Source organism: Plasmodium fragile (genome assembly GCF_000956335.1).
Source record: "Plasmodium fragile strain nilgiri unplaced genomic scaffold supercont1.14, whole genome shotgun sequence".
NCBI lineage: Eukaryota > Apicomplexa > Aconoidasida > Haemosporida > Plasmodiidae > Plasmodium > Plasmodium fragile.
In genome coordinates this window covers 56064-68068 of record NW_012192594.1, presented here as the reverse complement: position 1 = coordinate 68068, position 12005 = coordinate 56064, and the positions used below count along the sequence as shown (strand labels likewise).

Genomic DNA, 12005 nt, shown 5'->3' with positions numbered 1-12005 from the left:
TAAATAGACATACAAACGCTTCAATGGGTGGAAGCCCCATGTAGATGATTCCGTATGGGAATATCCACGTGCCTACATTGTGGGCCCCGTTGCAACGCACGTGACGCCCCACCCCCAGCTACATACATATTTGTTATTCATTTTTGAACTGGACTGCCCTACATATTAGTCATTCGAGTTTGCTCTTTTTTAAAAAAAAAACTCCCTAAGGCAACATCTTTTGGAGAAAACTTATTACGTCTTTGTCAAAAGTAATCGGTACTTCCTTCTCGAATTTTTCGACATGCTTGGTCCTCCTTGGGAAAAAGGGATTCAAATTGGGTTTGAAATGTGCGATGCAAGGTGGCAAGGGTGGTGTGTCCGCACACGTGCTATATATGTGTATATGTGTATATATATACACACACAAGCATATATTTCCGTGTGGACAAGGCCTTCTGCCTTGTGTCGTAGCCGCTGTACCCGTCGATGTCCGGCATAAGCAAGAGCATCTTCTCCGTCGAACTGATGTGCATCCTATTTTCAAGCAGCCCCTGGCCGTCTTCCGCCATCCGCCGGTGCCTCTCGCAAGCAGCATGGATGAAACACACCATTTCGTCTATTTCCTGATCATGGAAGTCTATTTCGCATTTGACATCCTTCACGTTTGCTTTGTTCTCTATAACGTCGATAAATTCTTTGAGCGCATTTTTTAAGTTCTGTGGAGAGGCCAGAAAGGGGGTGAAACAACATGCGGCGCAATGAGGCGTGGTGCGGTGGCGAGAAGACACACTTTTTTTTTTTTGCCACTCGCACTCATGTCACAGTTGGAAGAAAAAACCCATCGATGCATATAGCCCATATATAATAACTAAGTGCACTAGCGGGCCTGCCTATATCTATACGTGGACGTAATTTTCAAAATTGTTCCTTATGTTCTCATCATCCTGTGTGAGGGAGGAATTCATTTGGTGGCCGTACGACATAAAGAAATGCAACTTCTCCACCGAGTCGTTGTCGCGGAGGTATTCCACCAGAAACTGAAACGTGTTGAGGTTTAAAAAAGGGAGCTTAATAAATTTCACCCTATTGTTTAGTGAACAGAAAATAATATTTTTAATTTGCTGATTATTTAGCTCCGTGTTTTGCACATTGATATATTCAAAATTGTTATTTTCAAGAATCAGTAATATTTTGTTAAAAAGCATACTGGTAATTTTATTTCCTCTTAAATTCAAGCCATTTATATTTTTCCTTTCGTACACAGTACACAGGATGTGAAAAAGGCAGGTTTCATTCAAGTCGTTGTAAGATATATCGAGGTAGCCACTAAAGGACGTGTTCGTTTTTAAAGCGTCGCAAAACTGTTCAATCACGTCGTGGTCGATTGAGTCGATGGACTCCTTCCTCCCCGAGGCGCAGGCCTTCAACTTTAGTTTTTTGCCCTCCAGTTCATTGCCTTTTAGCCTCTCCGTCATGAGGATGTACTTGGTCGTCAGCGACCGTTCTGCGTCCTCCTCGTGCGCCATGCGTGCGACAGCGGGAGTTAGCCGATTATCCGTTGAGCGGATGCACGCGAATCTCGCGTCTTGGTTTGCGGCAGAGTGCCTGGATGAGCAGAACGTGGATGCAAGCACAGGGACGCCAGAGTGGTGATTCCCCTTTGCTAAGACAAAGGAAAAGACTGCCAGCATACCATTCGTTTGTCACTGCGCGGAACTACAAATAAATGGTTAAAAAATATATATAAAAAACGAGGAAGACAATCCCACATAATAAAAGGTGTGTGTATATGAACTGTACCATAGCCGAATTTTCATGAAAAATATTCAACCAAATGCCTAGTGGGAAAGAGCCTACCTTTTTTTTTTTTCTCTTCATATATACACATCTGTCCCGTTGAATACATGTATGATGCTCGGGTTTTTTTTTTTTTTGTCCCGTCCTTTGACGAGACAATTTATCAATTCGTAAGGTTATCAGCTCATCGGCTTGTGATGTTTTCACTTATAAGTAATACTAGCCAAAAAGTACTTTTTTTTTTTTTTTTTTTATTTATCAATTCGTAAGGTTATCAGCTCATCGGCTTGTGATGTTTTCACTTATAAGTAATACTAGCCAAAAAGTACTTTTTTTTTTTTTTTGTTCTCAAAAACTTTAATTTTACCTGACCAAGTCATAATTTTTTTTTCGATAGCTAAAATTGTCACTTTTTTTTTTTTTTTTTTTTTTTTTTTTTTACTTTTTTTTTTTTTTTTTTTTTTCTTTTTTCTCCCGAAAGGGTATGCAAAATGCGATGAGAAAAGGAGGCACAAATTGAGGGCACTTTTTTTTTGTTCCGCGTTTTGACGCGTTAGGTCCGTAGCACATTAAATGCGTAGTGCTTCAACTCGTCGCAATTTAACGGCGTTGCTTACCGTATTTTCTGTTCCTCGATTCTGAATAGTGTTACACCCCGCTGTGAATAAACCTCGTCATTTTTCTCCCCATTGTACACTCCAATCGATCGAACGAAAACCCCCTTTAACAAAAGTACGCAACAGTTTAAAGCAACAAAATGAAACATCACCCCACCAGTAACACTCCTGGCTGCGAAATAGCAGAATTAAAGTGACCCCAACTCTTTCAAAGGAAAAGCAAAGTAAAGCAAATCACTGTGCAATAAAACCAAGTGATGTAAAGCAAAACAAAGTGAACCAAACCAACCCAACAAAATAACCCCCCGCCTACACATAACAACATTTACATTAAGTATGATAACTGGGAACGGTATCATATTTTTAGGTACTGGACGGAGAGAGCATCGCGGAGAACGTTGAAATGATAGAAAAATGTGAAAAAAAAGGAAAACAGAAGGGAACACACACTGAGAAAATACACGTACAATGCGTATAGCACACCTGAAAGCCACTTCGAGTGGCGCGCGTTTTACCAAATGAGTGGGAGAGGATCGTCCGCCCTGCGCCGCATGAAAAGTGTGATAGCAGATGGGTGCCCCAAAACCTCGAAAGCGTTCTTTCTCGCATCCAACCTGTGTCATCCCCCCTGCGACACATCCTATCACTTCTTATCACTTCCGATAACGTCTGATTTTTTCCATTCATCCCCCCTTCCCCCCCGTACAGGTACAGGTTCTTCATCGTCCACGCCCAAACTATCCCACATTTTCAAAAACGCCAAAATATTGTCAAACAGAAATAAGCGGGAACCCCAGAGTTCAGAACTGAGTCAGGAAGACATTAAACATATAAACAAATTTGTAGACGAGTTGGTTGCACATGATATAGAATGTATTGACCAGCTGAATGATTTGTATCTAAGAAAAAGTTACCCTGATTGCCATGATTTAAAATGTTACACTTGTTACGATGCACTAAATGTTAACTCCAAGAATAAAAGAAATAACATCTCTGTGTTGGTGAAGTCAAATGATTCGTATGTCTTAATTGACGTCGGGAAAACCTTCAGGGACAGCCTGTTGCGGAACCAGGACAAAATTAACTTTTATGTAAGTGTGCAGGGGAGGGACGATTGTCACTTGGTGCATTTCGCCCGTTTTGTAGCCCCCACTATGTAACCTCCATTTTGTTATCCCGATTATTCCGCCCCGATTGTTCCACGCCCCGCAGGAAATCAAGCTAGACTCGGTGCTGATAAGCCACAGCCACACAGACGCGCTGAACGGAATAGATGACCTCAGGGACCTCCAAGAATGCGACAAAGTAAGCATTGGAGACAGCTACTATTACAAGCCGAAGAAGCTAATTGACGTTTACGTGAATGCAGTTTCATATGAACGGCTGCGAAATGGTTATGACTACCTGGTCAAAAAAAGGAAGGAAAACATTTTCTTTTCCAAAATAGCAGCACTTAATTTGTTAGTTATCAAGGATGAAAAGTATAACAAATTAATCCTTGAAGAAAAAGCGGTTAGTGAGATAAAGGATGGGACAGTTGCCATGACAAAGCAGGACCATAAAGGTACCACAAATAGTACGCACAATAGCAAAACAGATGGTGTGGACAAGGGTAAAGAGAATGGGGGGTACGGCGATGATGCTGATGATGATGATGGCACTTGTGTAAATATACATACGTACAACAAAAAAGATGAACACGGTTATGTATACACCACATTTGACCAGAACAAACGTATCAGATTTATTCCCTTCCAGCATGGGTCAAACTACATATGTGTTGGATATATCATAGGAGAGAATGAAAAGTTGGTTTACATTTCGGACTGTTCCTATATACCACCCAATGTACTGGACTACATAAAGAAAATAGGCTCCACGGAAGTGTTAATCATAGACGCCCTTTATTATAAGGCAAAACATTATTCACATTTTTCTTTGCACGAAAGTATAAAAATTGCACTGCTTATCAAGCCGAAGAAAGTGTACTTTATTGGAATGTCCTGCGGTATAGAACATCATATTACTAACTTATTTTTGAAGAAATTATCGAATAAATATCCAGACATTTCCTTCTCCTTGGCGCATGACGGTTTGTTTGTGCCCATCAACTTTTAGAGCACAACATTGGACATTACTGAATCGATGGAAAAAGGTTACTGAGCAAATCGTCCGCACACTGATTTATGCGAGGAATACCCGTTTACCAGCACTGCGCAGTGTCCCAGGAGAAGAAAGTGCGCACACCACGAAACGTATGTGAACAATTGTGCTCCCACACGTGAGGGGAGTCGTTTAACCTGCATGACGGAATGTGCCAAAAAAAAAAGCGTGAAATGAAACATATTGTGCGTGTTTGACCAAAATGGAAATGTTTTAACGCCGCCATAAGGTTCAACTATACTTTATATTTGCGCAGAGTGATTATACTTTTTTAAATCTGCCCTTTCCCTTCGTCTTCTTCTTCTTCTTTTTTTTTTTCACCCTTATTAATTCCCACATTTTAAAAGAGTTCCATGAAGGTAACTGAGTGCCCCCTTTTTGTGTCTTCATGTTCATGTCTGATTTTTGCCATGTTTTATTTAAAAATTTTTTTTTTATAGTATCGAAATTTATTTTACAAGATTAATTTTGAAAAAGACACAAAGAAAAGAACCATCTATATGCATATTCCATGTGTAGACAAATATGCGTGTCACATGTTAAATTTTCGACCTACACCCTTTTTAGCTAGCCAGAGAAAAAAAAAAAAAAAAAAAAAAAAGTGCACCAAAAGGTTAAAATATTATGAACAGTCATAACATTTCTCGGAAAAAATGTTCGCAGCTAGCCATTCATTTTATAAAATTAAATCGTTGGAAGGTATTTCATACGTAGAAGTTCACCGCGGGTTGGTTACAAACAGGCGGATGCTCGCACATGACACGAGGTTATTCAAAATGAAATGTTCAAACAAACAATATGAGTGCCATGCCGATTTGCACATACATTCTTTTAACAGTTCAAAGGAGGGGAAAAAAAAAAAATAAAATAAATAAAATAAGCGTATCGACATGTGTGCATGCTTTCAAACAACATAAAAGGGAAACAACAACGTTGCACATGTGCATAGGACAAATGTGCGTTCCGGGGAGGGGGGGGGCGAATTTGTGCCCGCAATTGGGGCAAGTTCCCCTCAGGGAAATTTTGCAGCTGAGCAAATCGGACATTGTTTATTCCCCCTTTTCTCTCCCTGCCGCTCGGGTTGCGGACAAAAAAGGAGACATCACGGAATGAGCTGATGCACGGACGAAACGAGCGTCGCTGCACCAATGCTACATCACCTCATCAGGGGAAGTCCTCGAACAAAAAGGGTAAATCGCTGAGCGAAGAAATCTTCAGCGACATTTTAAAAGTATCGTTAATTATGTCGCACAAAATTCGTTCGCTCTCCACGGTATACTTGCTCAAGTTGGTCGAAATGTCCTCCAACGTCGTGGAGTCTCTAATGTCTTTAACACAGTTGGATATGTCAATGCATCTGTTATCCTTTGAAAGCAGTTCCTCATTAATTCCATTGGTAGCAAATTTCCTTTTTTTCTTCCGTGCGCATGTGGGATCGTCGTCATCTCCGTTTTCGATGTTATCGAACGGGTTTGACTCATCGTCACGTACGTCATCATTGTCGTCGTGGGCGCCACTGATGCAGTCCAGGCTTCTCTTCTTCAATGAAGCGTCATCCGTGTTGGTGGCCGCGGGGCCTAGTTCATCGTCCCCATGGTCACCTCTCTGCTCATCACGCGTCGAGTCCATCTCTCGGCGGTTGTCGTAAATAAAATTATTTTTCCCTAAACTTGTGTAGATGTTCGAAATAAAATCGGTTTGTCTGTTTAGCTCTTCTTGCATCTTAATGAGAGATTCTCCTGATGGTTTCGTTTCACCTCCTGCCACACCGCCATGCACCCTGCTGGTTAACTCGCCTGAATTAACTGCACTGTTAAAATTTTTGGTCGGCGCCAGGGGGTTATAACGATTTTGTGCATTTTCACTCGCAAAAGTGGAATTCATAATGGTGTTGCTCGACGAAGGTGCCATATTATTATACATAAAAAAATTCTCACTGCTATATGTGTGCATTTCTCTTTTGTTTTGCGTCTCCACTGGGAAGTCCTTAAAAATGGTGCTGCGGTTATCCACCGTGGGGTAAGTGCCTAGAGCAGCAGCACCGATACTACTGCCCTGGTTGGGGCTCAATATATTCATACTGCTTAAATTTTGTAGAGAAAAAACATTATTCTTATTTTTACTATTTTCATTTGTGTAAAAGGTATTTCTAAAAGATTCACTACATTCTGATGGGACAAATGGTTTAATTTTTTTCATTCCGATGTTTTTATTTGAGTCACTATTTGTTAACGTATTTTTTGTTTTAAAATATTCTCTTCTTTCCATAATTTTCTGAACGTGTTCAGGTATTTTCTCGTCCACATCGGATTCTTCATTCGTTTCAATTCCTTTCGAAGTTTCATTTATTAATTTTAATTTTTCTGTGGGGGTCAGCATTTTTGTGTTTAAAAAATTACCACCAGGAGTGTGTTTCCCTGTTGCGTTAAAAATGGGGGTACATCTGGACGGTTCTCCATCTGGCGCAAAAGGTATTAGTCCTGCTTTCGCGTTATGTGTCATATCCACTTGGCTACCTCTATTAAAGGGGTTAAAAAACAGAGTTCCCTTCGCCTTGCCAATTGGGGCTCCCTTGTCGTCTCCCCCTCCTCCAGAGGGTCCACCACCTGTACCAATTTGCTTATTCAAAACGTTTATCATATTTTTTAATTCCTTATTTGACTGTGCGGAATTATTAGGTGCATTCATTTTTTCTAGGCACGTTTGGTTTGCGCTAGATAAGGCATCGTAATTTTGCACCGAGGTGATATTCTCATGCAAATAATTGTCCACATCTTCAATGGTAGAAGGGACGTACTTGTTAATATAGCTTATATTTTTGTTTATGCAATTTATATTTTTATATATTTGGTTCATTTTTTCAATGTCTTCTTTATTTTCTAATCCGTCTGCATTGGGTACCTCGATCAGGTTGTTATGACTTGGAGTCCTCTGAAAGATACCCTTGGGTTCATCAACCTTACTGCTCACATGACAAGCGGCACTACTGCTGTTCCGTTCGTTTTTAACATTATCCAACCCATTACCCAAGAGGATGCTCCTACCAGATTTCTCCTCCGAAGAGGGGATCACCGAACTGGGCAATGTCGCAACCTGTTCTGTACTGCGTCCAACATTTGCATTGGAAAAGGGAATCCTTGCTGTAGGATTCATTTTGCTTTCCATCCCTGGGGAGGTCCCACTATTTGGGACAGTAGCCTCATGATTGAATAAATTTTTCGTTTTGTTATTTTCATCACTGAGAGGGTTCACTGAACCGTTTTGATTAACGTCTACTTGGACATTCATCCCTTCGGCCGTGTTAGTGTTTCGTATTTGTTCTTGCTCTGCTACGGCGTGACTGCGTATCTCGTTTTGGCTCCTAGCGGGCAGGACCTCGTGGTTGTTACTATTCGCCTTGTCAGAATCTACAAGCGGGTCGAAATGTAGAGGTTCATTTATTTTTTCATCCTTCAATAAAACAACATCATGGTTGCTTTTCAGCGTGTTTGCATTATTGGTTCGTGAAGAGAGAGTTGCATTCGGTGGGTCCCTCAATGGGGTGGCCCTAAAGAATGTCTTCATCTCTCCCACATCCTTGTCACTGCGGAGAGGACTTGTATTAATGTTTTCCCCCTCCGATGCATCCTTACCAATTGGATTATCATGGGCATTTTTAGTCACCTCGACATTTTCTGTCTTCACTTCATCATTGGAAGTGTCCCCTTTGGGGTACTCATCTTTTGTGGTTTGTTTATTAGGGCTTGAAAATATGGAAGGAATGAACGTGTTAAAATAACTTGAGAAAGTCTTGCGGATGTTAGTGCCCTCTTCCTTGTCATTTTCATTTTCATTGTCATGACTTGCTTTGGCTGATTCTCCATCAGGACTATCACACGTTGGCTGAGCAGCCTCGTCATTATTACTCTCTCCTGCTTGCTCCACATTCTGGTACTGCAATGATTGTGATGGGCTGGCTGCATCATTTTCTTCCACACCACGTGGATCCTGTGCAGGGGGTTGTTCACTGGCATCGGGGGAACCTTCCACACGCGTTTGATCCACTTGAGTTTCATTCTCCCCGATGCTATGCGCCACCGGTTCGTTCAGATCTCCAGATCTTTTACTATTAATATTAGACAGGGTATTTTTAAACTTCATAACTCTTGCGTTGATGTCACTTCCTTTTTGCATCCCATTTATGCCTCTACTGAGGTACGCTTGGGAAGGAGCAGTGACGGCACTTGCGCCTCTGCTTCCAAGGCCACAACGGTTGGTGGGACCGTCACTTATTAACTTGCTGCTTGTATTCAGGAGGTTCTCGCCAGGGGCGCCGCACCTACTGTCGGGGGTGTTCTGAGGGTTGCCACTCAGCAGGCCGCTAACCGCGCCAACATTGTTCAGTGAACTGCTGCTGGCGCCGAAAATGTTGCTACCCACGGGGGGCTTCCCAAAAAAGTTGTTCGCGTTGCTAACGTGGCTCGTGCTGTTAGTACCTCCGCTTTTGTTAAAGAGGTTGGCTCCTCCGGAGGACTTTCCAAAAAGGTTAATACTGGCATTTGCGGGGGTTCCAAAAATGTTACTTCCGCTTCCAGGGGCGCTTCCAAACGGGTTGCCGCTGCCAGAGGCGTTTCCAAAGGGGTTGCTGCTACCTGGCAGGTGCCCGAAAATGCCTTTTCCCGTATTGGCCTTTTCGAGTGTGTTCTTCTCGTTAGCGGCGCTCCCCAGTTGGTTCTTCTCACTAGCTGCGCTTCCCAATTGGCTCTTCTCGTTAGCAGCAATGCCAAACAAGTTGGTGGTGCCGGCGCTGGGCTTCCCGAAAATGCTTCCACTACCACTAAACAGGTGAGCTTTGCTTCTCAAATTTCCAAACACGTTGACCCCGCTCCCATCGCTGGCGTTATTGAAGAGGCCATTTTTGCCTGCTGCATCTGGCGCGTTCCGCGTGGTGTCCAAATTAGTACTCTTAAATGAATTGTTAAAAAGACTGCCCGTGTTGTTCCTATTACTACTTCCATCGTTGCGGGTGAAAAGAGAACTCGCTTCAATGCTTTGGTTTGTAGATGGGGGAACAGGAGAGCTGTTCGTAACAGGTTCGTTACTTCCAATAGGTGCTTTATTAGTCCCAAAAATAGTACTTGCTCCGAGAGTGCTATTTGCACTGCTCTGAAATAAGCTGTGGGCACTGTCCCCCTTGGAGGGACTACTAGCAGAAGGAGTTATGTTGCTATCATTCCCCTTGTGCATATTGTTACTTGGGCCTTGACTTGAACTCTGAATATTAACCGTTTGGTTAAAAATGGTTTGGTTTAACTTGGATAGGCTGCACCCAAAAATGTTACTACCACTACTACTACTGCGATTTGTGAGGTCTCCGCGGCTGCCAAACAGACCGCCCACGCCACTTCCAGCTGAGGTAGTACCTGGGAAGCTCTCGCTGAGAGGACTACCCACATTGTTAACAGCGTCAGGGGAGGTCCTGTTCAAATCTGCACCGATTTTTGAAACATCCTGACCTTTACCCACCTGCTGTGAGAAATAATTAGTAAAAGAACTCATACCATGTGAAAGAGACTGGCTGTTCTTCAAGACATCCATGCCAAAAGAACTGCTATTATTGGAGATATTTCCATTAATTGAATTATTTTTGTCGGTTGTATATCCGCTTAACATTTGTTCGCTGTTAGTGGCTTTGTCATGAAGTTTGCTTTGGTGGAGTCCACCTGCATCATCATAGTTGTTCAGGCGATTCATTTCTTGTAATTGCCTCAGGGGACTACTATCACTGTACATATCACCATATATATTAACGCTTCCCCCATGACTGTCGTTATTAGCCTGGTGCTGCTCCTCCTCTGCATGCATACCACCCTGGGCATTATCTGCGTACGTGCGACTCATTCCCTGGAGGAGGCCAGACTCGTTTTTGTCCTCGCCCTCCTCACTCAAATTAAATTGCCTTACATTATTTAGCATATCGTCCACCATACCATTCTGCCCACTTTTCTCCAATTCTTTTTTTTTTTTTTCATTTTTTCTTCGCATGACTTCTTCAAATGTTAGTGGCGTATCAAACGCATTGGGCTCGTTTGCCAATTTGATTAATCCATTTTTTGCCTTAAAAGGGAAATTAGCATTTCCACTTTTGGCTTGCTGAAAAGGGTACCTACTATTCGTCCCCTTAATATGTGTTGCTTTTTTATTAGGAGTAAAATTTTCAAAAAATTTTTTTCCTATTTTATTAAATCTGATATCTTGTGTCTCGAATGATCTTACATTTTTTACGTCATGCGAGAGGGAGAAGACGTCTTCGTTTTTTTTTACTTCTTCTACTTTCTGTGCCTTGGCAATCTTCATTTTTTCCTTCAACAGCTGTAGCTGTTTCATTTTCGTTTCATCAAACCCGTCCATTGTGTTCACTTGGGGAGAAATTAGCGAGGCGGTTTCACACAACGGTGGTTTTACACGAGTTGAGGGGTCTTCGCATGTGCATATGCTCATATGTATCTCTATGCACTTCGCGAGGGGGAGCAGCAGACTCTCCGTTTTGTGACTCACGCGGGGTAGTCACACACGCACGTACAAATGTGCACCTTTGAGGAGTCTCTCGCCCCGCCCCTGCTCTCGGAACACTCCCCTGTATGCCTCTTTTATTTTATCTTCTCCGGGAAGTAAAAATAATGAGCAAACTTCTTCTACCTCTGTGCTCTATCATTTCTAGAGCATTCCTGACATACTTGCGGTGGTGCGTTCATCGCGTTGGTTGCAGTGGCACCGTTCACAGACACTCCTTTCCGCACGATAATGCGCTGCATATCCCCCACACGGACACGCTCACAGGTGAATAGCGCAGGGGAGAAGAACTCTGGTGTGTAGAAACGACGGGCTTCACCAAATAGGGGGGGAAAGCAACCGTAATGCTTGGCTCGACCTACACACATATGTGCCTTCTGGACGATCCATGCACCCAGTGTCAAGTCATCTCGTTCTGTTTATGAAAAGTTCGAATGTGCACATGCGCAAAAAAAAAAAAACAATGCTCGCATGTACAATAAGGGAGCTACGAACGAGGTACAAAATGTAGCTAGAATATCTCGTCAATGAGTTGCTGCAGTGGCTGTGTCAACTCCACTAATGTACCCTGTTTCCCCCCCTCGCCGGGTTTCCGCGCCGTGCTCGAGCTGCTTCAATGCGGCTTTCAATAAGCTCCTCTCTTCCCTTCCTTTCCCTTCGCGTTATTCACACATAAAGGGCATGGCACGCGCAAGAGGTTATTCTCCCAAGTGACAAGCAAACGAAAATCTTCAAAATTTTTCGCTGCTCATAAAGATGGGAAAATATACATAAAAAGGGGGTTAACAAAAATTGCTAAAATTGCACATGTGCAAACGGGGAGGAGCGGAAGGGCAAATAAAAAAAATATTATACAAAAAAAAAAAAAAAAAAAAAAAAAAAAAATATCACCAC

General features: G+C 42.4%; 3 protein-coding genes across 3 annotated transcripts; 1 reads left to right on the top strand and 2 right to left on the bottom strand.

The window, feature by feature from the left end:
• Positions 1-205: 205 nt before the first annotated feature.
• On the bottom strand, positions 206-1508 carry AK88_01575 (uncharacterized protein; the record flags this gene model as incomplete). The annotated part of the gene is made up of 3 exons (XM_012479210.1): positions 206-296; positions 463-698; positions 885-1508. The coding sequence occupies 3 exons, from the start codon at positions 1506-1508 to the stop codon at positions 206-208; spliced, it is 951 nt and encodes a 316-aa protein (XP_012334633.1).
• A 1406-nt stretch (positions 1509-2914) lies between these two features.
• Positions 2915-4514, top strand: AK88_01574 (uncharacterized protein; the record flags this gene model as incomplete). The annotated part of the gene is made up of 3 exons (XM_012479209.1): positions 2915-2954; positions 3105-3487; positions 3609-4514. The coding sequence occupies 3 exons, from the start codon at positions 2915-2917 to the stop codon at positions 4512-4514; spliced, it is 1329 nt and encodes a 442-aa protein (XP_012334632.1).
• A 1209-nt stretch (positions 4515-5723) lies between these two features.
• AK88_01573 (uncharacterized protein) lies at positions 5724-10949 on the bottom strand (the record flags this gene model as incomplete). Its single annotated transcript, XM_012479208.1, has 1 exon — positions 5724-10949. One exon carries the CDS (start codon positions 10947-10949, stop codon positions 5724-5726), a length of 5226 nt encoding a protein of 1741 aa, XP_012334631.1.
• Between the last annotated feature and the right edge of the window lie 1056 nt (positions 10950-12005).